This window comes from Salmo trutta, chromosome 7 (genome assembly GCF_901001165.1).
Source record: "Salmo trutta chromosome 7, fSalTru1.1, whole genome shotgun sequence".
In the NCBI taxonomy this organism is placed as follows: Eukaryota; Metazoa; Chordata; class Actinopteri; order Salmoniformes; family Salmonidae; genus Salmo; species Salmo trutta.
In genome coordinates, this window is record NC_042963.1 from 30865570 (window position 1) to 30891962 (window position 26393).

The 26393-nt window shown below is 41.2% G+C and overlaps 1 protein-coding gene across 1 annotated transcript; it reads left to right on the forward strand.

The window, feature by feature from the left end:
* Positions 1-11823: 11823 nt before the first annotated feature.
* Positions 11824-21749, forward strand: faxdc2 (fatty acid hydroxylase domain containing 2). Its single transcript, XM_029758558.1, has 9 exons — positions 11824-12013; positions 13497-13573; positions 14008-14105; positions 14299-14402; positions 15000-15121; positions 16287-16492; positions 19491-19596; positions 19773-19939; positions 20534-21749. The coding sequence occupies exons 2-9, from the start codon at positions 13499-13501 to the stop codon at positions 20688-20690; spliced, it is 1035 nt and encodes a 344-aa protein (XP_029614418.1). The 5' UTR covers positions 11824-12013; positions 13497-13498; the 3' UTR covers positions 20691-21749.
* Positions 21750-26393: the final 4644 nt, after the last annotated feature.

Here is a 26393-nt window from a genome sequence, read left to right on the forward strand (position 1 = left end):
CTGTCTTAGGCGTCTCACAGTACGGAAATTGCAATTTATTGCCCTTGCCACATCTGCAGTCCTCATGCCTCCTTGCAGCATGCCTAAGGCACGTTCACGCAGATGAGCAGGGACCCTGTGGGGCATCTTTCTTTTGGTGTTTTTCAGAGTCAGTAGAAAGGCCTCTTTATTGTTAGTGTCATGCATTTTCATAACTGTGACCTTAATTGCCTACCGTCTGTAAGCTGTTAGTGTCTTAACCTCTACGGGCCACGGGGGCAGTATTGAGAATTTTGAAAGAAATATGTGCCCATTTTTAACTGCCTCCTACACCAACTCAGAAGCTAGGATATGCATATTATTAACACATTCGGATAGAAAACACTCTGAATTTTCTAAAACAGTTTGAATGGTGTCTGTAAGTATAACAAAACTCATATTGCAGGCAAAAACCTGTGAAAAATAGATTAAAAAAAAAGAGAATTTTGTGACTGTACTATTTAGTGTCATTGTTTTAAAGATACCACAGTGAGAAAGGATTCAGTTCGCAACTCCTACTGCTTCCACTAGATGTCAACGATCTTTAGAAAGTTGTTTGAAGCATCTGTGATAAATACACACCGAATTAGAAAGCTTACAAGTTGACACGTCATCACTTCATTTTTTGCGCCTGCGCATGAATCTGAGAAGAGTGCCTTTGTCATTATCGTTTATTCTAGACACTTGATAGGTTGTGTGAAAATATTACTGATGTTTACTGATGTTTCACGTTAAAAATGGAACAAAAGATTAGTGCTAAACAACGTTTGACATGTTTAAACAAACGTAAATAGATTATTTACTAGGTTTTCTTTAGTTTTTCGACGTGACTTTACACTGCCCACCTCATTTTGTGGGAGCCTACTGAACGCTAACTATTTGGACATAAATTATGAACTTTGTCAAAAGAAACCACATTTGTTCTGGACCTGGGATCTCTGGCAGCGCCTTCTGATGGAGATAATCAAAGGTAAGGGGATATTTAGAATGTTATTATCGATATTAGATGATGCTAATGCTAACGGTATAGCTTAGCTTAGCTTAGCATATAGCTTATTGTTGTTAGCATAGTACCCAGTTTATACAAAATGTGATTTCCCAGTAAAGTTATTTTGAGATCTGGCCCTTCGGTAGCAATTACGAGATGATAATATATTATTCTTTGAATGACAATATTATAATTTACCAATGTTTTCGAATAGTAATTCCGTGATTTGTAATGCTGGATTCACTGGGTGCATTCGAGCCGAAAAAAAGTCTGAATTTCACCGCGACTGTAAATGCTGTTTTTGGATATAAATATGAACTTGATGGAACTAAAAATGCATGTATTGTATAACATAATGTCCTATGAGTGTCATCTGATGCAGATTGTCAAAGGTAAGTGCATAATTCTAGCTAGTTTTCTGTCTGTTGATGCCCTTCTTTGAATTGGCTAAACATTACACGCAGCTATTGTCAATGTACTCTCCTCACATAACCTAACTTTATGCATTCTCCGTAATGCCTCTGAAAATCGGACAGCGTGGTTAGATTTAGGAGATATATCTTTCAAATGGAGGAAAATAGTTGATTATTTGATTTTTTGAAATGATTACTCTTGCAGTTTTGAATTCCCCGCCATGGTCACATGACAATGAATCCCAATACCGGGATAAGATCGGGATAAGATCCTCAACAGGTTAACGACCGTTCCACAGGTGCATGTTCATGAATTGTTTATGGTTCATTGAACATTCATGGGAAACAGTTTTTAAACCCTTTACAATGAAGATCTGTGAAGTTATTTGGATTTTTACAAATTTTCTATGAAAGACAGCGTCCTGAAAAAGGGACATTTATTTTTTGCTGAGTTTCTGAGCATGTGCAGGTGTAGTCAGACTGTTGCCACACTAGAAGTCATTACAGCATTGAGAGAGAGAGGGTGTATATTATCATTGGTATGTACATTATTAAATGAATGTACATTTTCATTGGCATAATGTCTGATGAGGGAAATGCTTGTATATTTTTCCATACATGAAGGGAACATTTTGGCATTTGCTGTATGATTGATGAGAAACTCCATATTGCAAATGTACGGTCCCTTCCTAGACGTCTGCGAATGTTTGTAAAATTCGCGGACGGCGGCGGGCCGTGCACCGGGGCCAGATCTTCCGGGAAGTCATCGAACGAAGTCTCTTGGACATTCGGTTTCCGTTTTATAAAATGTTCACATTTTGGTAATTTTTCCACTGTCCCGGAAAATACCACCAGAGGGTGAAGAGAATCATATTGCAAATGTACAAAACGTCACCAATCATGACGTGGCCTTTTCTCCTAAACGAAAAGACTTCAAAGACGAAACTTTGTGAGCATAGGTTTGGCATAATGGGCAGTTGGCCCCGAACAAGATGGAGTCGAGGCCTCAACGCTTTTTGAGTTAAGGCCATTTTTCTGGGATTAAAGGTAAAAAATGAAAATAGAGCGCTAATTTGACCGCTTCACGTCAAAGTACATAAACCTACAGTACATTTGCAATATGACTCAACAGTGAAAAAACATCACCAAATGGACATGATGAAATCAACACAATGTGCAATGGAGAGGAACCACAGTCACTGCCCGGCCATCCCGAGTTCATCAGGCCAGTTAATTATGCATTTATGCAGTATTTTTGAGCATGTCAAATTCGTGATGGTAAATGCCCATTGAAACATATTGCAAATGGACAGTACATTTGCAATATAATTCAACAGTGAAAAAACATCACCAAATGGACATGATGAAATCAACACAATGAGCGATGGAGAGGAACCACTATCACTGCCTGGCCATCTCGAGTTCATCGGGCCAGTCAATTATGCATTTCTGCAGTACTTTTGAGCATGTCAAATTCGTGATGGTAAATGCCCATTGAAACATATTGCAAATGGACAGCTGTGCACCTGGTGATTGGAATGGGTTATCAGAAGCACATTTTTAAAATGGTTTTTAATGCCTTTAGGGGGAGCAATGGGTCTACGGTTGGGTAGGAAGCACCCCCCACCTGTGCCCATCCAATAGGGGGCGCCCCTGGTCATTTTGGATCTTTTTCAAAAAATCATTAAAAAACAGAGTCCCACTTCTCCCTCATCATACATGACAAATAGACCATCTAGGTTGATTCATGGCTTAACATAGGGCTATATATCCTTTGGTCAGTATAAATGCCATTTGGACATGGTTCACTGACTTTTGGGTTTGGAAACGGACTTCCTATGATCATACATGGCAAATGGACAAAACTTCCTGATTTGGCACATTCAATACTTTCATATTGCATTTGGACATTTCTTACGGCATTTGGCAAAAAAATAGAAAACAAAGTGACTTTTGACTTCCTACGAAATCATATTGCAAATGGACAAAACATATGCCTTATGGACAAGTAAAAAAAAAAATCTAAAGAATTTCGAAAAACGGTCCAGAAAGCACTTTTTTAACTTCTTGGGGCTATGTGGGACGCTAGCGTGCCACCCGTGGCGCACCCTATCAACAGCAGGTGCATTTCAAGAGCGGCAAATTTGAAACCAAATAAATGTCAAAATTCAAATTTCTCAAACATACAACTAACTTACACCCTTTGAAAGATAAACATCTCCTTAATCTAACCACGTTGTCCGATTTCAAAAAGGTTTTACGGCGAAAGCATAAAGTTAGGTTATGTTAGGAGGGTACATTGACAATAGCTGTGTGTAATGTATTGTCAATTCAAAGACAGGCGTCACCAAAACCATAAAATCAGCTAAAATTATGCACTAACCTTTTACAATCTCCATCAGATGACACTCCTAGGACATTATGTTAGACAATGCATGCATTTTTAGTTCTATCAAGTTCATATTTATATCCAAAAACAGCGTTTTACTATGGCGTTGATGTTCAGGAAATCGTTTCCCTCCAATAACCGGCAGTCAAGTCATGACAACAAAATAATTAATTAATATTAGAAAACATTGGTAAAATATTATATTGTCATTCAAAGAATTATAGATTTACATCTCTTGAACGCAATCGACTTGCCAGATTTAAAAATAACCTTACTGGGAAATCACACTTTGCAATAATCTGAGCACTGCGCCCAGAAAAATACGCTTTGCGATACAGACTAACCGCCATGTTGGAGAGATCTAAAATCGAAAATACTATGTAAATAATCCATTACCTTTTGATTGTCTTCATCAGATGTCACTTCCAGGAATCCCAGGTCCATAACGAATGTAGTTTTGTTCAAAAAAGTTCATCATTTATGTCCAAAAAGCTTCGTGTTGTTAGCACATGATCTAAGCCAGCCGGACTTCACTTCACTTCACGAACGGAAAAATATATTTACGTTCGTTCAAACATGTCAAACGTTGTATCGCATAAATCATTAGTGCCTTTTTTAACCAGAACATGAAAAAAATCAAGGCGGACGATTGCGTTCTCTTTTAAACCGTATTGGAACGAGAGTACCCAACATGAACTCGTGCGCCAGGTGTCTAATGGGCCATCACCGTTCCATTGCTCTTGTTCGGTCAGATCTCACAGTATAAGACTCAAAACACTTTGTAAAGGCTGGTGACATCTAGTGGAAGCAATAGGAAGTGCCAAAACATTCCTCAGCCCCTTTGTTTTTCAATGGCATAGGCTTAAAGTCAATTCAACACATCAGGTATCCACTTCCTGTCAGAATCTGTCTCAGGGTTTTGCCTGCCAAATGAGTTCTGTTATACTCACAGACACCATTCAAACAGTTTTAGAAACTTGAGGGTGTTTTCTATCCATATATAATAAGTATATGCATATTCTAGTTACTGGGTAGGATTAGTAACCAGATTAAATCGGGTACATTTTTTTATCCAGCCGTGAAAATACTGCCCCCTATACCCTAACAGGTTAAGGGGGTGATACGTTTTTGTAAAAAAAAAACATATTTTCAAAATTGTACTCTTGGGTCTTGACTTGTGTTACATTTGCAATAAGAAAATTCACGGTGGAGCGCGCTCGCCATCTATTGGATTTTTGCTGTGTGACACTTGGCATTTGCCATATGACATTTGGAATATGTTTTCAATGAAACGGCATCCAAATGAGTGGTATTGCACATCGTGTATATGTTTCGTATGGTGCCAATATGTTCCCATTCATTTTTGTCCATTTCAGGGGGGTCTTCCCTTACATTGATACGGACCCTCACAAAAAACTTACTAAAGCATTAACAAATACATAAGTGCTAATAAAACAAATATGGTAAGAGCAGATTACCATCCAACAAATGGATTGTAAATGGATTGTAGAATTTCACATGGTTGAAGTGGTATGGCCTTCTTTCCTATACATATTTTGGAAACACCACCAGTCTCTTCTGATCTAGTCTCAATTATCTAGGCTTTTGAACAAGACATCTAATCTATAAGGCAAGAGGTGAACTTTCACATCAGGTGCTGTCTGATAACTCCACTAATCAAATCAAATTGTATTTGTCACATGCGCTGAACACAACAGGTGTAGACCTTACCATGAAATGCTTAATTACAAGCCCTTAAAACCAACAATACACCTCATGAAATAGAGTTAAGAAAATATACTACTTCTAGTTTCTACCAAAAGTAAATTAACAGTCAGTCCAGCCATCCCAATGCCAGACACTTGGGAAGGCTGCGTTTTAGGCTGATTACATTGCAGACGCCTGCCATTGGTTGATCCAGTCATTGATTGATGCAATGCCACTTCTGCAATATAGTCTGCATGGAACAAGACCTTGATCTTCCTGTGACCCGTCTGGGGTTAGAGGTCAGAGATGAAATTCTAGAAAGTGAAAGTCAAGTGCTAATTGGCTAAATTGGAAGATTGGCTGTCATTCATCATATTATTGAATTAACTTTCACCCAAACCCAGTCTTCCCCAATATAGACTGGCTTATTATTATTATTTGACACAACGTTGCAGTACCTACAGTACAATGTTTCAGTAGTGAAATGCACTCCAGAGTACATTAGGTTATTAAGCAGGTGCGTTGGAGCTTCTCTACTTAAAATATGCCATATAGCAGACAAGTTACCTGTAAGGCAATTTAGGCAAAGCTAATCAGGTGAACGTTTAAAGAGAAGTTGTGGCCTTTTGTTCTTTCAGCAGTCTCTAAAAGACGTCTGACTACATGAGTAGTGTTTGTTGGCGGGGGTTACCGACTGGTATACAAATACATGCTGACATTTACATAATTTATTCCCCTAATGCAAATATTAACTTGTCGAGTGCACTTTAATTATACGGCATTCAATCACTAATATGAAACATCTCCATAATATGACAGAGATTGAGTTATACAGATGATTTATAGTCATCTGACATCAATCCATAAACTCTTGGGAGAAGCAATACTTTCAGTTAAACACATGCAACTGGCATAGTAGGACAGCTGGGGCAGACAGAGGACATGTCATTTCCTGATATTCTCACATAGATTATGTTCGAAAATCTGTTTAATCAGTCTCTCATGCCAAGGCAACCAATTCCACTCATATACCTATTTTTCAGACCGAGGTAAAGTTGGTTTTATATTCACACATTCAGACATTCAACAGACATTCGCCAAAAGCCATTAACAAATGTAAAAATCATTCACCAATTCACCGTTTGTCACAGAAGCATCAAACTAGATATGATTTATTCTATAAATGTCTAGCATACTTTTACAACCTTTGTTTTGAGGAAAAATTTCAGGTGAACTAATTCAGTGATTGTCACAGAAAAAAGTGAAAATATGCATATATTTGCAATAACTTTAAAGAAATTTTCATTTCAAGTGCAATTTGTTCTATATGAAGTCAGACAATGTTTATATAAAGTTGTACAATGTTTACAATTTTAAATTGTATGCCAAATCAATGTTTGCATTTTTAGTGCAACAGTTGCACATTTTAAAGTAGTTACAAGGCACAACAGTCATTTATACGTCTCTAATTTAACAGCAAAGAGGCCACTTCCAATTATTTGCTATTTTGGCTTTGTTGAAGTCCTTTGTCATTCCCAGATAAGCTGAATGGTACCATCTCCTGGGGTAATAGATTCAACTGTTCAACACTCAAAGCCAAATGTTTAATACCCCGGGTATTCCCAGAACACATTCTGGAAAGTCTATAGACATAGGTACAAACCCCTATGCATCTGCAAAAGTGTGATTTGAAAACTTTTGATGAAACTGGGGAAGGAGATAGACTGTTCAAGTTTTTATGCCAGTTGGAGTTTATTACAGTCAGTACACGTTTTGGAACTTTTTGTTTTCTGGCCATTTTGAGCCTGTAATCGAACCCACAAATGCTGATGCTCCAGATACTCAAGTCTAAAGAAGGCCAGTTTTATTGCTTCTTTAATCAGGACAACAGTTTTCAGCTGTGCTAACAATTACAAAAGGGTTTTGTAATGATTAATTAGCCTTTTAAAATAATACATTTGGATTAGCTATTGGAACACAGGAGTGATGGTTGCTGATAATGGGCCTCTGTACTGTACACCTATGTAGATACTCCATAAAGAAATCAGCCGTTTCCAGCTACAATAGTCATTTATAACATTAACAATGTCACCACTGTATTTGTGACCAATTTGATGTTATTTTAATGGACAAAAAACAAGGACATTTCTAAGTGACCCCAAACTTTTGAACGGTAGTGTATGTTATGGTTAGTTTTCCTTATGTCACTGTGGAATGTCCATGTTGATCCTCTTGGTTGTGTTGGTCCTCTTGATCCATCCACCTGTCTTCTTTGTTAGTCAGGCCTGATCCCTTCATCCCGTAGTTTTTTCCTATAATCTAATTTAGAAGATGCAGAATTTTATGCCAGGCTCCTTCTAATAAGATATCAAATCAAATGTATTTATATAGCCCTTCTTACATCAGCTGATATCTCAAAGTGCTGTACAGAAACCCAGCCTAAAACCCCAAACAGCAAGCAATGCAGGTGTATGTCAGGTCTGTCGTAAAAAGTGGACCAAAACGCAGCGGGTATATGAATACTCATCTTCTTTTATTAGAAGAAAAAAAATAAAACACTTTTTCAAAAACAACGACGAAAAACAGTCCTGTAAGGCTTACAGCTATACACTAAAACAAACATAGAATAATATTAACATAGATCATAACCCAAAAAACCCAGAAACACACAAAACAAACACACCCCTGCCACGTCCTGACCATACTACAATAACAAAATGAACCCTTACTGGTCAGGACGTGACAGTACCCCCCCCCCCCCCAAAGGTGCAGACCCCGAATGCACCTTAACCAAAAGACCCCAACAATAACCCCCCCCCAAAAAAAAAAACTAAAGGGAGGGAAGGGAGGGTGGCCACTGTCACCGACTGTTCCTGTGCAAACACCCCCCCTTCCCCAAACTCCCCCCGGCTCTGGTTCCGGCCCTAGTCCCCAACCTAACCTGTCCACCCCCGCTGAAGGCTCTGGGCTGAGGAGCGATTCTGGCGGCGCCGGACTGGTGGGCGACTCTGGCAGCTCCGGACTGTAGGCACTGTCGCCGGAAGCTCTAGACGGGGCACTGTCGCCGGAAGCTCTAGACGGGGCACTGTTGCCGGAAGCTCTAGACGGGGCACTGCGCACTAAAGGCCTGGTGCGTGGGGCCGGCTTTGGAGGCGCCAGACTAGGGACGTGCACCACAGGGCTAGTGCGAGGAGCAGGAACAGGACATACTGGACTGGGCAGGCGCACTAAAGGCCTGGTGCATGGGGCTGGCTTTGGAGGTGCCAGGCTGGTGACACGCACCTCAAGGCTAGTGCAAGGAACAGGAACTGGATACACGGGGCCTTGACTACACACACAACCTGCACAACCCGTTCTGGCTGGATTGTTAACATAGCTTGGCACGGGCGGAGTGCTGGCACAGGGCGAACTGGGCTGTGCTGAGACATGATAGCTGCGGTGCGTATTTCCGCATAGCTCGGTGCCTTCATGATCCTTTGCTCCCCATAATAAGCACGGGGAGTTGGCTCAGGTCTACGACCTGACTTAGCCATACTACCTGTGTGCCCCCCCCAAAAAAAAATTTGGGGGCTGCCTCTCGCACTCGCCAATCCGTGCGTATAACGCCTCGTAATGGCGCCGCTCCGCCTTGGCTGCCTCCAGCTCCTCCTTAGGGCGTTGGTACTCCCCAGCCTGGTGCCATGGTCCTGCCCCATCCAGGATCTCCTCCCAGGTCCATGACTCCCTATAGCTCCTTTGCTGCTCCTTTTTGCGCTGCTTGGTCCTCGTTTGGTGGGTAGTTCTGTCAGGTTTGTTGTAAAAAGTGGACCAAAACGCAGCGGGTATATGAATACTCATCTTCTTTTATTAGAAAATATATATATATATATATATATATATATAATACTTTTTCAAAAACAACGACGAAAAACAGTCCTGTAAGGCTCACAGCTATACACGGAACAACTACCCACAAAACCCAGGGAAAAAACACCCCTACTAAATAGGACCTTCAATTAGAGGCAACGAGGAACAGCTGCCTCTAAACATAGCTCTGTAGCGGGTCTATTATGCACCACAGGAGAACCAAGAAATGAAGAGTGACACCACGGCTGTCTTTTAGGCTTTTATGTTGATCTGCAATAGTATTGTGAAAAGACAGGACAGGAACACATCAGTCTGCAATGCACCACCTGACAAGCTGTTCTTTCTCTCTTAGTGTTTTCTCAGACTCTCACAATCACACTCATACATAAAGCCATAATGTATAGTATAAAATAATAACCAGTCCTTAATACAAAGAATGTATAATCTTAATTCTTAGACAATAGAACCATACCTGCAATAGTATTGTGAAAAGAAAAGACAGGACAGGAACACACGTCTCCAATGCACCACCTGACAAGCTGTTCTACACAGGAGCATGAAGAAAGGTAAAACACATATCCTGTCTCACATCCCCAATACATTGCTAGGTGCTTTCAGTGTTGACAGTACCAAAATACAACAACTCATGTACAAAAGCACTGCAACACAAACAAGTTACAACGTGAAATCGCCTTTATCCCATTCAGACCTTAGAGGGCCAAAACTACATCTCCCATAATGCAACACCATCACCAGTCAGCAGCTCAGCTAGCCGTCTGCATCACAGAAAGGCATGCTAGCTAGCAACACTTTTAGCACTCTATAAACTATATTAATAACAACAATAAAACTGAAAGTTACGTGTTTCAATAGTCTCACGTTGGGACGTTTTATTTATTTCACATTACGGACTTCTACAAAGGAGTAATCTGCAACACATACCTTTCTCTCTCAGTGTTTTCTCAGACTAAGGAGAACGGGAGCTACGGGTAGTACCAGGGTGTTAGTAGGTGACATAAGCACCCAGATTAAATAAAATAAATGTAATGAAACAAAACCCGAAGATGTTTACATCATTCAGCTACTGTAGCTGCCTACCTAACATCAACAGGCATCACCAGTAGCGCAACAATTAAAATTAGAAACCAAAAGTAAAGTTCCTGGCGATCATAGCAATCTGACTCCCCCCTTCTGTCTGAACTTGGAATATTCCTGTTTGCGGGCTTGGGCCACTGACCCTTAACCTGGTTGTTCTGTTCTGCGTTGTGTACTATTCTAATAATTTGAAGTTTGATGGAATAACCATTTTAACTCTACTACAGATCATAACCCCAAAAAACCCAAAACAAACACACCCCTGCCACGTCCTCACCATACTACAATAACAAAATGACCCCTTACTGGTCAGGACGTGACAGTGTAGAAGCACGGTGGCTAGGAAAAACTCCCTAGAAAGGCCAGAACCTAGGAAGAAACCTAGAGAGGAACCAGGCTATGAGGGGTGGCCAGTCCTCTTCTGGCTGTGCCGGGTGTAGATTATAACAGAACATGGCCAAGATGTTCAAATGTTCATAAATTACCAGCATTGTCAAATAATAATAATAATAGCAATGGTTGTCGAGGGTGCAACAAGTCAGCACCTCAAGAGTAAATGTCAGTTGGCTTTTTATAGCCGATCATTCAGAGTATCTCTACCGCTCCTGCTGTCTCTAGAGAGTTGAAAACAGCAGGTCTGGGACAGGTAGGACGTCCGGTGAACAGGTCAGGGTTCCATAGCCGCAGGCAGAACAGTTGAAACTGGAACAGACTCGTTAGAACTTTGACCACACGCCCTCTAGACGAACTACATGCCCTCTATCAAGTCAAAACTGGATTTTTTCCTCAAAACAACGTTTGTAAAAGTATGCTAGACATTTATAGAATAAACCACATCCATTTTCATGTTTCTGTGACAATCAATTAGTTATTGATTTTTACCATTTTAAATGGCTTTTGGCGAATGTCTGTTGAATGTCCAAATGTGTGAATATGAAACCAACTTTACCTCGGAATTTTTCAGACCCTTTCCCTGTATAAGAAAGGTATGGTTATCATTTGTTGAATGTTGTGCAACAAAGTCAACATAAGACGTACCCTCACAGGAAAAATATTATTTTATATTAATTATTTTCTATTCTATACTAAACCTTTGCATGCCTGGTCCAGAAACACAGGATCAATTTAAGATCTGGAATTGACAGTGGCCCAATTCAGTCACAATCTTGATTCTAACCTGAGGATAAGGCGAAGTCAGTATAGGCTACTATAACGTTTCCCAGGGAATAAAAAAATAAACATCACCCGCTCAACCCCGCCAGGGTTCGAGGGGAAAGGCGATAACAAAAGGCCATTAACAGTTCGTTCAACCTTCACCCGAATACATGTAGAAGACAGAAGATTACAAAAGCCATCACCTAGACGAAAATAAAGGAGATCGCAGCTTTGTGCTTTTTTCATGGTCAGCTGACAATTTATCCACCAATCATAAGTCGTATAGGGTTGTAACTACATCAAATTGAAGCTGCGACTTTTATGTAAAATAATAGGCTGTATATAGCCTACCGACTGGAAACATAGTTGTGTAGATTGCGATCGTCCGAGGAAACTACAGCAGTAAGTAGTAGGCGACCCGTATCTACCTATTGCTCTCATCTCCTTCTATTGACGTTGGATTAGATACTGATCTGGAGTTTACTGTATTCTACAGGCTATCAATTTCACTGAGCCTTATGCAATCTGTAATTGTAGTCAGCCAATAGGGCAGTCTCAGTCAATTTAGCAAACTGTATTTTTATTCCTTGATCATGACTCTCATTTCCATTACACATCATTGGAGGAAGGCGTCAGTAATTAGTGTTTTTGTAAGAGCCCCTACGCTCGGTCTGAACATTAACACGCGTTGCTTGCGGTACGGTTTTGGGAACATATCAGCGAGAAACAATTTTCAAAAAACAAAACCTTCAAATTGATACACACCTTTACAGGGTTATTGTTCCCACACGACCATAGCCGATCTCCACGTTATAGTGTGGAAGACGGAGGGACCACTTGTGCTAATTAACTATCTAGTACGAGCCAAACACCTGTGTGTAACATAAAGAAGGCTGCCAGAAATGTGTTAGCGCTGTTGGCTGCCACAATGATAAAGCCGGTTAAAACTGTGTAGCCTACAGTGTGTGTAATTTGATGTGATATGAAAGTAAAGTGCTTTATGTTTCTAGAACCGTATCGCAACTGAGAATCGATGCACGTTTAGATGGCTGTCAGAGCCAGTCTACTTCTGAAAATAACATTCTGAATAAGTTCCTTGGACCTTAACAAGTATGGGGAATGTTTAGGCTCCTAAATAGTAGGCCTACATATTGAGTTAGTTAGGCCTATGCGTTGCATGCAGAATTTCTACTAGCCTGTTTTTGTTGCCCAATGTAAATAGACTGTTGTCTGGTTGATCCAAAATATATACCCTGATTGGATTTTGCCATTTTTCACTGGAAGCTTTTGTAAAAGAACACGTTATCATTTAAAAAATATAGAAGCACACTTCTATACAATCATTGTCGGTAAGATTGCTTTCACTAATCTTGTTACAATGCATGCCAATCTTGCTTGTTATCCTCAGGAATTTGTTTGAAAATCGAGCTCAAATGAATGGTAATCAGATTATACATCAACCTGCAACTGTACATTCCAGCCACAATCTATTGTTGTAAAATCATATGATAAGAGTGGACTTTGGACAGTATAAATCAATCATAAAACATTGGAATTGATCTAACATGTACAGATTACCTCAACTAGCCTGTACCCCTGCACACTGACTCGGTACTGGTGCACCCTGTATATAGCCTCCTTATTGTGTTACTTTTAATAATTACTTTTTATTTTAGTCTACTTGGTAAATATTTTCTTCTTGAACTGCACTGTTGGTTAGGGGCTTGTAAGTTATAATTTCATGGTAAAGTCTACACTTGTTGTATTAGGCTCATGTGGCAAATAAAGTTTGATAAAGCAAAAATGCAAAAGTGCCAGCCAGGGCTTGTGAAAAGAAAACATGTATGGTAGCCTGCATTATACAATAAATGTGTTTTCTTTTAAGACATGAAGGGCGAAGTCACTCAAATGAACAGCAAAGGTCAGGTCCCTGTCCAAATGAACCCAAGCAGTCAAAGACCGGTAAGAACATCCCCCCTGAATCATGCAGTGTAATTGACATCTGGATGTTTACAATTCATTTGTTGAACCTTGTAAGACTGAGTCATAGACGGTCTCTTTCTAGCCTGGGTAGCAGTCTGTTTAGCTAACATTTCACTCCTTGTACTCTGTGCCATTGTTTTGCAATGACACATAGCAGGCTAAAAGGAGTGACCTATGCTACTTAACTGTACTTCTCTGGATACACGTCAGTACAGGTCTAACTTGTAGGACTGCATTTCATTATATCCAGTGCAGAGGGAATTCTAGATACAGTTTATACACATGATGATGTGAGTTGAGGGAATAGTGATCATTGCAGAAGGTGACTTGAAAAGTAGAGTTGTGGAGACAACCTGACTGATGGGCCAGAGAGCAGATTTTTTTTAAATAATAGTTGTTTTCTCTTCCTATAGGAGGCCCAAGGAGGCCTGTTGGACTCAGTGATGAAAGCGGTTATCATCATTGGATCTGGCCTCTTTGTCCTGGCAGCCTTTGGGAACTCCTTAACATGGTAATAACAACAAACATCCACTGTAGGGACAGGGATGATTTCAGAACAAACATTAACCAATGCGATATTTACACTGTGAACACTGGAATAATATTAGTTCCATTTAGAGTAATAAGAACAATATTGAATTATTATTGCAACCACAGATTTGTGGGACTAGTTGTAACCATAGCCTTTTCCCTGTGCCTCCCAGGCATCTGCAGAGGTTTTGGGGAGCATCAGGAGACTTCTGGCAAAACCAGTGGACCAAAGTACACCGGAGGTGGGAGGGACACGAGACAGCCTTGTTCTATGCCGGTAAGAGACAATGTAACTGGTGGGATCTGAAGCCCGGTGTCCTGCTGGAAATAACATCTGACATAAACTAAAGGAAGTATTATGTGCTGCACAAAGGAACAGGAAGAAATAGACTGTGGTGAGCAGCCCAGTACAACTCTCTCATGGAATTCTGATGTTCCACAGCTCTGATATCTGGGTGATATAATAAAGACAAACAACGTAAAAAGTTCAGGCTTCTTTCTTCTTCTCCCCAGAATTGAGTTGTGAACTATATTTATGTTCCGTCCATTATTAGGCACAAACATCTGTCTAGAGATGATGTCATGTGATTTGTAAAGGCTGGGTCTCAAATGGCACCCTATTCCCTACATACTGCCCTATGGGCCCTAGTCAAAAGTAGTGCACTATAAAGGCAAAATAGTGACTGTTTTGGCACTTCAGTCACCATCTTTGGTTTTATATCATTTTTATGAGATGTTAATGTACTGATTGAGTGAAACCTGCTGAGCTGTTCTTAGACAATGTTAGGGCATGCTGTTTCTTGAATTGGTTCATGTGTACATGATGCGGTTGTTGTATTGTATGTAATGCATTGATTTTGGTTGTGCTGAACAGGGGCGATGTTTGTGCCTTTTGCGGCTTTCTGGGGGTCCAATCTTCTGCTCATGCTGGTTGATTACACTGGAATGCCCAACTTCATCACCCGTTACAGAATACAGGTGGACAAGAACAACCCGGTACAGTCAGTCTAATCCAGTTTTACACACCTGTATCTCACCAAGACCTTCATTTAGTACAGTAGACAGGAAGGGCTCTAATCAGGATCATCCTTCTGAAAGCCTCACATTTCACTCTAGTGAAAGGAGTTTTGTGTGTGTGTGTGTGCTCTCACGTGCGTGTGTGTTTGTACTAGCATGTGTGTTGTGAAATTCAGTGTCATCATAAATGGGGCCAGGAGGTTCTCTCCTGATCATGTTCAGGTCCCGTGGTCAGGAAAAACTCAGGTCTCTATGAACGGCATGTCCATCAGTCGATCGGACCAATGTCCTCTTACTGAGTTTGATTAATAGATGTTGTTTTACAGGACACTAGTGAGAGAACGACTGCCATTACTGAATATCGCTGGTTACTTAAAGTGTTTACCCTGCCATCTCCTGCAATCTGTGGAAGATTAGATACTTAAGTGACATTGTGTTACTCAAAGCGCTTATCAGTCATAAACATTACCTGTTTATAATATATGCCAAATGCAGCTAGATATACTCACCAAATAATGTAGCCAGATATTGAAGAACTGCCCTGTGAGTTTCAAAGGTCAGTGATGATTTTTGAATGTGAGGGTGCAAAGCTCAGAAAACATGAGACCGGACTGAGGATAACTATACTTTACCAACTGGACATAACCTCTTTATCTGATTTATAAAGCATAGATCTGTTTAATTCATTTGGAATAAATATATTTCTGAATTAACATTACTATGATGTTACTATGGTCTCTCTAAATCAGCTATACAGTGATGTATGTAGCGGGTGTTTGATTTGTACATCTGTGGATTTGTCATGGACACCATCCAAATTCTTTCAGACGGATGAACACACTATCAACAAATGACTTTATTGCTACGTTGTGGTTTCCTAAGAAAGATTGATGGTGTTAGCTAGAGTAATTATATTCTAAGTACACAACAAACGAGCGTAGCCGCAGGAAGATGTTAAAAAATAAAATAGGACCCCTACTTACATCTTAAAAACTAGCAGAAATTGAAGACTTTGAAGTAAACAAAACAAGTTCAACTAAGTGAACAATAAACAAGAAGACTAATGATTGCAGAAATGGGTGATGATAATTGATTACTTGAAGAAAACGGAGACTTTGCCACTAAAACTGTCCACATCCCGTAGGTTGACCCAGTGAAGCTGCGCCACGCTGTGAAGACGGTGGTCCTCAACCAGCTCTTCATCTCTGCTCCCATGGTGGTGGTGTGCTGGGCAGTTATGTTTTCTAGGGGGAATCCCTGCGGCCCAGAGCTGCCCACCTTCCACCGAGGCCTGTTGGAGATGGCCTTCTGCACCGTGTTGGAGGAGCTTTTGTTCTACTACTCACACAGGTAGTGGCTGAGGAGGGGGGCAGCATGGTTTCTCATATCCAATACAGGGCCTTGTCAGGAATAATTGATTGGTGTGGAAAATGCTGTACCCAAAGATAAGCGAACGATTACGATGTTTAATAGATTAACAATAGACAGACATATGCATATGGGGAAAGAGACACGTTCCTCTGAGAGGTTCCAAAGACAAGATACTCATGACAGTGTCTTCACAATGTATTACTACCCCTTGCCTTATTCCACATTGTGTTGTTGCAGCCTGAATTCAAAATGGAGGAAATGGCTGTTTTTTTGCACCCATCTACACACAATACCCCTTCTTTTTTTTACATTTTACAAGATTTCTTGAAAATGAAATACAGAATTATCTAATTTACTAAATATTCACACCCCTGAGTCAATACTTTGTAGAATCACCTTTTGGCAGCGATTACAGCTGTGAGTGTTTCTGGGTGAGTCTCTAAGAGCTTTCCACACCCGGATTGTGCATTCACTTGCCCATTTAATCTTTTCAAAATTCTTCAAGCTTTGTCAAATTGGTTGTTGATCATTGCTGGACAACCATTTTCAAGTCTTGCCATTGATTTTTAAGTAGATTTTGAAGTCAAAACTGTAACTCGGCCATTCAGGAACATTCACTGTCTTCTTGGTAAGCAACTCCAGTGTAGATTTGGCCTTGTGTTTTAGGTTATTGTCCTGCTGAAGAGTGTATTTGTCTCCTAGTGTCTGGTGGAAAACAGACTTAACCAGGTTTTCCTCTAGGATTTTGCCTGTGCCAAGCTCCATTCCTTTTTTTTAATCCAGAAACTCCCCAGTCTTTAATGATGACAAGCATACCCATAACATGATCCAGCCACCACTATGCTTGAAAATATGAAGAGTGGAACACCATAATGTGTTGTACTGGATTTGCCTCAAAAATAAGACTTTGTATTCAGGCCAAAAAGTTAATGTTTGCCTTGTTGCAAACAGGATGCATGTTTTGTAATATATATATATTTTCTTTCACTCTGTTAATTACGTTAGTGTTGTGGAGTAACTACAATGTTGTTGATCCATCCTCAGTTTTCTCCTATCACAGCCATTACACTCTGTTTTAAAATCCCTGAGCGGTTTCTTTCCCTGGCAACTGAGTTAGGAAGGACACCTATATCCTTGTAGTGACTGGGTGTATTGATACACCATTCAAAGTGTAATTAATAACTTCACCATGCTCAAAGGGATATTCAGTGTCTGCTTTGTCTTGTTTTACCCATCTACCAATAGGTGCCCTTCTTCACGAGGCATTGGAAAACCTCCCTGGTCTTTGTGTTTGAAATTCAGTGCTCGACAGAGCTTACAGATAATTGTGTGTGGGGTACAGAGTTGAGGTAGTCATTCAAAAATAATGTTAAACACTATTATTGCACACAGAGTGAGTCCATGCAACTTATTATGTAACTTGTTCAGCAAATATTTACTCCTGAACTTATTTAGGCTTGCCATAACAAACGGGTTGAATAGTTAGTGACTCAAGACGTTTCAGCTTTTCAAAAAAAAAAAGAAAGAAAAATGACATTGAAAAACATTATTCCACTTTCACATTATCAGGTATTGTGTGTAGGCCAGTGACCCCCAACAATCTAACTTTAATACATTTTAAATTCAAGCTGTAACACAACAAAATGTGGAAAAATTCAAAGGGTGTGCATATTTTCGTTAGGTACTGTATATTCTCATCCTTATCACTGTTCACTCTCCAGCTGCCTCCAAGTGCCTGGGCCCTGGTCAAAACATAAGCCATCTTGTAAGGCCAGAGTGAACCAGCTCATACAAATCATTAAAATATTTACACAAGAAGCAACCTAATATTACACAGTCAAACTCTATTAGGTTGCTTCTTGTGTAAATATTTTCCATCTGGATTTTAATGATTTGTATGTAAGACATCTCTATCAATTTAAAGTGCCGATAGCTGAATTACAGCCATCGGCTTTATCCCCAGAAATATCACTTAGGGTAACAAATGCTTTCTAAGTGCTGTTTTTTGGTGACCCCTATCACCAGAGAGGGGTCAACCTCTGGTTTAATAGGCAGCTAGAATTTATCAGCCTGTAGAAGGTACACATACCATTTTTACATTTTAGTGCTTTATTGGCTATGCACTGAGTAAAGGGACAACATGAACATATTGCATTATCACATAACATATGGAACGACAAAAAGGATTATGTTTTGTGCTAGTGCAGGAATTTAAATGTTACAAGCACATTCAATGCTGTGGCAGAGAACTTATGCTGAACAAAAATCTAAACGCAATATGCAACAATTTCAACGATTTTACTGAGTTACAGTTCATGTAAGGAAATCCGTCATATGAAATAAATTCATTAGGTCCTAATCTATAGATTTCACATCATTGGGCAAGGGCACAGCCATGGGTGGGCATAGGCCCACCCACTGGGGAGCCAGGCCCAGCCAATCAGAATGAGTTTTACAGACAGAAATACTCCTCAGTTTCATCAGCTGTCCGGGTGGTTGGTCTCAGACGATCCCGCAGATAAAGAAGCTGGGTGTGGAGGTCCTGGGCTGGCATGGTGGTCTGTGGTTGTGAGGCCGGTTGGGCGTACTGTCAAATTCTCTAAAATGACATTGCAGGCAGCTTATGGTAGAGAAATGAACATTCAATTATCTGGCAACGGCTCTGGTACATTCCTGCAGTCAGCATGCAAATTGCACACTCCCTCAACACTTGAGACATCTGTGGCATTGTGTTGTGTGACAAAACTGCACATTTTAGAGTGGATTTTGTCTCCAGCACAAGGTGCACCTGTGTAATGATCATGCTGTTTAATCCGCTTCCTGATATGCCAAACCTGTCAGGTGGATGGATTATCTTTACATGTTGCATTTTATATTTTTGGTCAGAGAGCTGAGAGCGAAAAATACAACTCACCCTGACAGTATCTTTGACCGTCTGACACCTCTGACATTCAACTTGTGATCCCTTCCCTGTCAGGCTGTTTCACCATCCTGCCCTCTACAAGCATTTCCACAAGCAGCACCATGAGTGGACGGCTCCCATCGGAGTGGTCTCTCTCTACGCCCATCCTCTGGAGCACGTGGTGAGCACTTTATGCCTTTCCACTGTTCTTTCTTTCTCTCTCTCAAAGTCAAACTAGGGGACCGTAGCTTGAAACACTGCATTGTGGATAATCTTGTAAGCAGATAATTTATAACCATATAGCGTATTTCTAAACAATGTAAAACCATGTTTCTGATGGTCCTGCCCCACCCCCAGCTGTCCAACATGCTGCCTGCCCTGATCGGCCCTGTTATCCTGGGTTCCCACCTGGTCACAACCACCCTGTGGTACGCTCTGGCTCTGGTCAGCACCACCATCTCCCACTGTGGCTACCACCTCCCCTTCCTGCCCTCCCCCGAGTTCCACGACTACCATCACCTCAAGTGAGTCCTGTCTTATGCAAGATAGGGAATAGGGTGCCATTTGGGACGCAAGCCTATGTAACACACTACTTTTGAACAGAGCCCTATGGGACTTTGTTAAAAGTAGTGCACTATAAAGGGCATAGGGTGCCATTTGGGACATACACAGAATTACTTAATTTTCCCAGAGGGGACTTTGGTATGTTAACTGATATAGTGCACACTGTTCTTGGCATATTCATTTTTATTACTGTGAACCCATGTCCAGTTCTTTGTTTGTACTTTGGACTTTGACTCTGCCGGCCATGGCAGATCTTAAAATTATGATAATAACTCCTCCACATATCTCTTCTGAAGGCTAGGTCGAAATTTTCTGTAATATTGCTTATGCTTATTAAATCTAATCCTTCCCGATCCGAAAAGGGGAGTTGTTATGTGTAAAAGGGTGGAGTTTGGTTTGGGATTTGTTCCATGGACAAGTTAGCCTGCCTGAAACACAGCGAGTCTGTGGCTTTAGCCAGGCAATGTACATGTCAAATTCAAAGGAGGAAACGTTAAGAACAGTACACTGTTTTATTTTGTAGTAATTATGTACTCTACCCTCCATCTCTGCAGGTTCAACCAGAACTTTGGAGTCCTGGGGGTTCTGGACAGGTTACACGGGACCGACGCCAACTTCAGGAAGACCAAGGCTTACGAGCGTCACACCCTGCTCCTCAGCCTCACCCCACTGACCGAGAGCATCCCAGACACCCCCAAGAAGGTCCAGTGATTCTCCCCAAACCCAAACGTCACTTCTGACATCCAGCTACATCCCAATAATCTCTCCTTACTCCTGTAGTGTGCACTCGTCCATACGGTTAAAAGCATTGGATTGGTGTAAGCATGAGCTAGAGGAAAATCTATGATGAAGTGAACAAGTACACAGAGAAAGGAGAGATTATAGAGATGCAATCAGTATTCCCATCCTCAAGTCTGGCACTGGGATGTTTCCTCTCCCACTGTTCCTTTCTAATCTTGGTAGTAGAGACAGTGGAGTTCTTATTAAAGGTAGAGTCAGCAAAATGACGATGCACAAGCAGCAACGCAGATATTGTGATGAGCAAGATGCAAGACTTTGCTCTCACAGTCACACACAGTATCTGCGCATGTGCACGGGTTTGCTTCACGCTCTGACAACGTGGTAGCCGCGGGACAAAAACAGGGGAGATGTTTAGCCTCATGCTTCAACGCTCTTAGTTGTTGCGGAAGTTGACCCAATATGCTGTTTACTTTGTGCATCTACGTCATATCCCTGACTCTACAAAGCACCTCATTACACTGAAAACACATCGTGGTAATTTACTACTTTTACCTGCTTGATCAGAAGACTTTTGTTTCATCTTGTTATAATGTTCCTAGCAGTAGCACTTTCTACCTTTTCAGTCTAACCTTGTTCTCCGCTGTTAAGTATAAACTTGCTGCTTGGAGATAAGGACGGGACATATCTCTTTTTAATTATAAATCCTACATTTTATTATCCGATTGTTGGATGGCACTTTATTACTGTAATTGGCACTTGATAATAAAGATGCATTTCTTTGAGTGATTCCTGTGTAACTGGAGAAAACCTTATATTAGTAAGTTTGTGGATTCTGGTCTATGGAAAACCATACAATCATCCCATCTTTGTCACCATTTGTACGATCTGTATTGATTGATAAATTGGTCCTTAAAGGGTTGTGTTCTGTAGTCTGACTCCTGGGTTGAGATTTGGGAATCAGTATAGATTTTTACATGACCTGTAATTCATAAACTGTGCATTGTTGCAGAATAAAACCTTAACAAAAAACCAACATCTCATTTGTTTCAAAGCTTTGACACAATCAGCATTCGTCGTCACATCTGTAAATCATCTTTTTTACACTCATTCTCTCCACTCTTTCACACACATAATCAGTAGTCTGCTACAGTATTCATCAAAACAGTATCATCCATCAGTGATGTGACCAGATAAGGGGACTGTTCCAGAAATCTGGATTACATTTTAAATTATTTAGCAGAAGCTCTTATCCAGAGCGATTACTTAATCTCTTCAAGATAGTCAAAAGATTGGACACACCTAGTCAAGGGTTTTTCTGAATGTTTTACTATTTTCTACATTATAGAATAGTAGTGAAAAAAATATGAAATGATACATATAGAATCATGTAGTAACTAAAAAAGTGTTAAATCAAAATGTATTTTATATTTGAGATTCTTCAAAGTAGCCACCCTTTGCCTTGATGACAGCTTTGCACACTTGGCCTTCTTTCAACCAGCTTCATGAGGTAGTCACCTGGAATGCATTTCAATTAAACAGGTGTGCCTTGTTAAAAGTTAAGTTGTTGAATTTCTTTCCTTAATGTGTTTGAGCCAATCAGTTGTGTTGTGACAAGGTAGGAGTGGTATACAGAAGATAGACCTATTTGGTAAAATACATTTTTTTAAAAAACATTTTAGTCATTTAGCAGACGCTCTTATCCAGAGCGACTTACAGTAGTGAATGCATACATTTCATACATTTTTTTCCCGTACTGGTCCCCCGTGGGAAACGAACCCACAACCCTGGCGTTGCAAACGCCATGCTCTACCAACTGAGCCACAGGAGTGAAGTCCATACTATGGCAAGAACAGCTCAAATAAGCAAAGAGAAATGACAGTCCATATGTCCAAAAGGTCAGTCAATACGGAACATTAAGAACCTTCCACCGTACTTTAGTTTTTCGGGGGCACAGCTTGACAAGGTATACCGGGCACAGGGGGTGTCATCCCGTCACATTGCTTCAGACTGAGCTGGTGTGGACCTGCCCATGGTTTTGGCTGCTGGGGAGCCCCATGCAGAGCTCATAGATGAGATTCTTGCTACGGCCGATTTCGTCTTGCGCATTTCCCGTTGCAGCATCTCGTTGGCACCTTTGATTGACTTTGTCGCAGGTGCCAGAGAAAGACAGGCAGTTGTACTTGGATGAGCAGATTTCTCCTACGGGGTTGTTTGGCTTGGCCCTGTAGTTTATGCAGTCTCGTTTTGGGGATAGAAACCAGGAAGCGGCACTCCACGTGGTCCTTCTTTGGAGGACCTTTGCTGCTGCGGCGACATCGTCTGCAAACAGAAGCCTTGTTCTGTTCTACAAGAGCAGCACCAGTCTGCTTGGCACAGGCACTGTTTTACTCCCATGGGTGAAGTGAAAGCTGGTCCCTCCGTAGAGCAGGGGAGGCAGCAGCCCCTGTGCACCTAGCTCGATGAAAGGAGAGATGGCACGGTCCCCTCCCCAGATGTTCGCTGTGACAACAGTACTCCCAAATAGCATGACCAATTGGGGTACGTCACTGGAAGCCGAAGCCCTCGAACCCAGAGTGGACTGGGCTTCAGGCAAACGTTGGCACTTAGACACATTTTTTAAACTTGGGGTAGCCAAGTTCCACGGTGTTCATGGGTGTCGAGTGTTGTGTCCTCCATATGTAAGCTTAATAAAAATAGGCAATTCCCCACAGTCAGACACTCGGTTGTTCAGAGTGGTGAAAAAACAAGAGGCATTAAATGGCGCATTACGGGAGACTCTCTGTTGTCAACCAATGGTGCGCATGCTCAGTGTCGCCCTGGATTATGCGAACATTGACGTTGGGGTACAGGCTACAATTCGTTGTGCGTCCCCCACGTTTTTACAGCATCATTACATTGACTCTTCCAGAGGCATCAGCGCCCGTTTTGAGGGAGGAGATTTCTTCCCTTCTTAAGAAGCAGGCAATCCAAGTGGCTCCTATGTCAGAGGCCCAGGACGACTGGTTCCCAAAAGGGGCGGGACTTTGCTTCCCATTTTTATCCTGCGTGCCCTAAACAAGCACCTCAGGTCCTACAAATTCAGAATGCTCACGATCATCAGGGATGATTGGCTGGTGGTAGCGGAGTCAAGGAAGCAGGTGGTGTTACACACACCCATACTGATTCAAGAGAAGAGCTATTCAACTCCATCTCAATGCATTCCATTTCACACTGTAGAGCAGTGTGCACACAACCCGGGAGCCTCAACACAGGTGCAGATCTGCTATCCAGTGGGGGCCTCCGTTCCGGGAGTGGAGGCTGCATCCCTGGGTGGTCTCCCAGAGATGGGAAATGTTCGGGAGGGCCGACGCACTGTGAGGAAAACCTTGTGTCTGTTTCTCAATAAGCGACCTGTGCTCTGTTGAGAACGGATGCTCTCGCGCACACCGGTGGCCTCAGACACTCCTTTATGCGTTTCCCCTGTGGACATGGGGTGTATTCATTATGACAATTTTGTTGCAAAACATTGTCTGTTGCAAACTGTTTTGCAACAGAAATCATTTACTGCAAAGCCTGTTGAGTTTTTTTTCTTAAATGGAAGTTGTAGTTCACTTCACGGCTGGAAGAAGTTAGAAGTAACCCTGTGGATTTCACTCCACTTTAGAGCATGGAAAAATCGATCATTTATAGACGTGCAGCTTGCGCCAAACACTTCACAGACAATTCGGATTGGAATGTAAACTCCTGGAAACCATACAATTAAAATTAACTACAACTTCCATTTAAAAACCCAACAGACAAAACTTATTGCAACAGAATTGTTGTAATGAATACACCCCTGATTCAGCCCATGCTGGGAAGGGTGAGTCATTGATCCTTTGTGGCTCGTGGAAATCATTCGCCTTTTAGGCAGGGACCCGTGGCAACTCCCGTTGAGCAGGGACCTGTTGTCCCAGGCGCATGGGCAGGACGGAGATTTGGAATCTGGGCCCTGAAAGGTCCATTCTGATGGCAAGGGGTTTACCTCTGAACATTATTGCTACTATACAGTCCACAAGGGCACCCTCCATAAGAGGGTTGTATTGATATACAGTTGAAGTCGGAACTTTACATACACCTTAGCCAAATACATTTAAACTGAGTTTTAAACAATTCCTGACATTTAATACTAGTAAAAATTCCCTGTCTTAGGTCAGTTAGGATCACCACTTTATTTTAAGAATGTGAAATGTCAGAATAATAGTAGAGAGAATGATTTATTTCAGCTTTTATTTATTTCATCACATTCCCAGTGGGTCAGAAGTTTACATACACTCAATTAGTATTTGGTAGCATTGCCTTTTAATTGTTTAACTTGGGTCAAACGTTTCAGGTAGCCTTCCACAAGCTTCCCACAATAAGTTGGGTGAATTTTGGCCCATTCCTCCTGACAGAGCTGGTGTAACTGAGTCAGGTTTGTAGGCCTCCTTGCTCGCACACACCTTTTCAGTTCAGCCCACAAATGTTCTATGGGATTGAGGTCAGGGCTTTGTGATGGCCACTCCAATACCTTGACTTTGTTGTCCTTAAGCCATTTTGCCACAATTTTGGAAGACCCATTTGCGACCAAGCTTTAACTTCCTGACTGATGTCTTGAGATGTTGCTTCAATACATCCACATAATTTTTCTCCCTCATGATGCCATCTATTTTGTGAAGTGCACCAGTCCCTCCAGCAGCAAAGCACCCCCACAACAAGATGCTGCCACCCCCGTGCTTCATGATTGGGATGGAATTCTTCGGCTTGCAAGCTTCCCCCTTTTTCCTCCAAACATAACAATGGTCATTATGGCCAAACAGTTCTATTTTTGTTTCATCAGACCAGAGGACATTTCTCCAAAAAGTATGATCTTTGTCCCCATGTGCAGTTGCAAACCGTAGTGTGGCTTTTTTTATGGCGGTTTTGGAGCAGTGGCTTCTTCCTTGCTGAGCGGCCTTTCAGGTTATGTTGATATAGGACTCGTTTTACTGTGGATATAGATACTTTTGTACCTGGTTCCTCCAGCATCTTCACAAGGTCCTTTGCTGTTGTTCTGGGATTGATTTGCACTTTTCGCACCAAAGTACGTTCATCTCTAGGAGACAGAACGCGTCTCCTTCCTAAGCGGTATGACGGCTGCGTGGTCCCATGGTGTTTATACTTGGTTACTATTGTTTGTACAGATGAACGTGGTACCTTCAGGAGTTTGGAAATTGCTCCCAAGGATGAACCAGACTTGTGGTCTACAATTTTTTTTCTGAGGTCTTGGCTGATTTCTTTTGATTTTCCCATGATGTCAAGCAAATAGGCACTGAGTTTGAAGGTAGGCCTTGAAATACATCCACATGTACACCTCCAAGTGACTCAAATGATGTCAATTAGCCTATCAGAAGTTTCTAAAGCCATGACATAATTTTCTGGAATTTCCCAAGCTGTTTAAAGGCACAGTCATTTTAGTGTATGTAAACTTCTGACCCACTGGAATTGTGATACAGTGAATTATAAGTGAAATAATCTGTCTGTATACAATTGTTGGAAAAATTACTTTTGTCATGCACAAAGTAGATGTCCTAACCAACTTGCCAAAACTATAGTTTGTCAACAAGAAATGTGTGGAGTAGTTGAAAAATAAGTTATAATGATTCCAACCTAAGTGTATGTAAACTTCCGACTTCA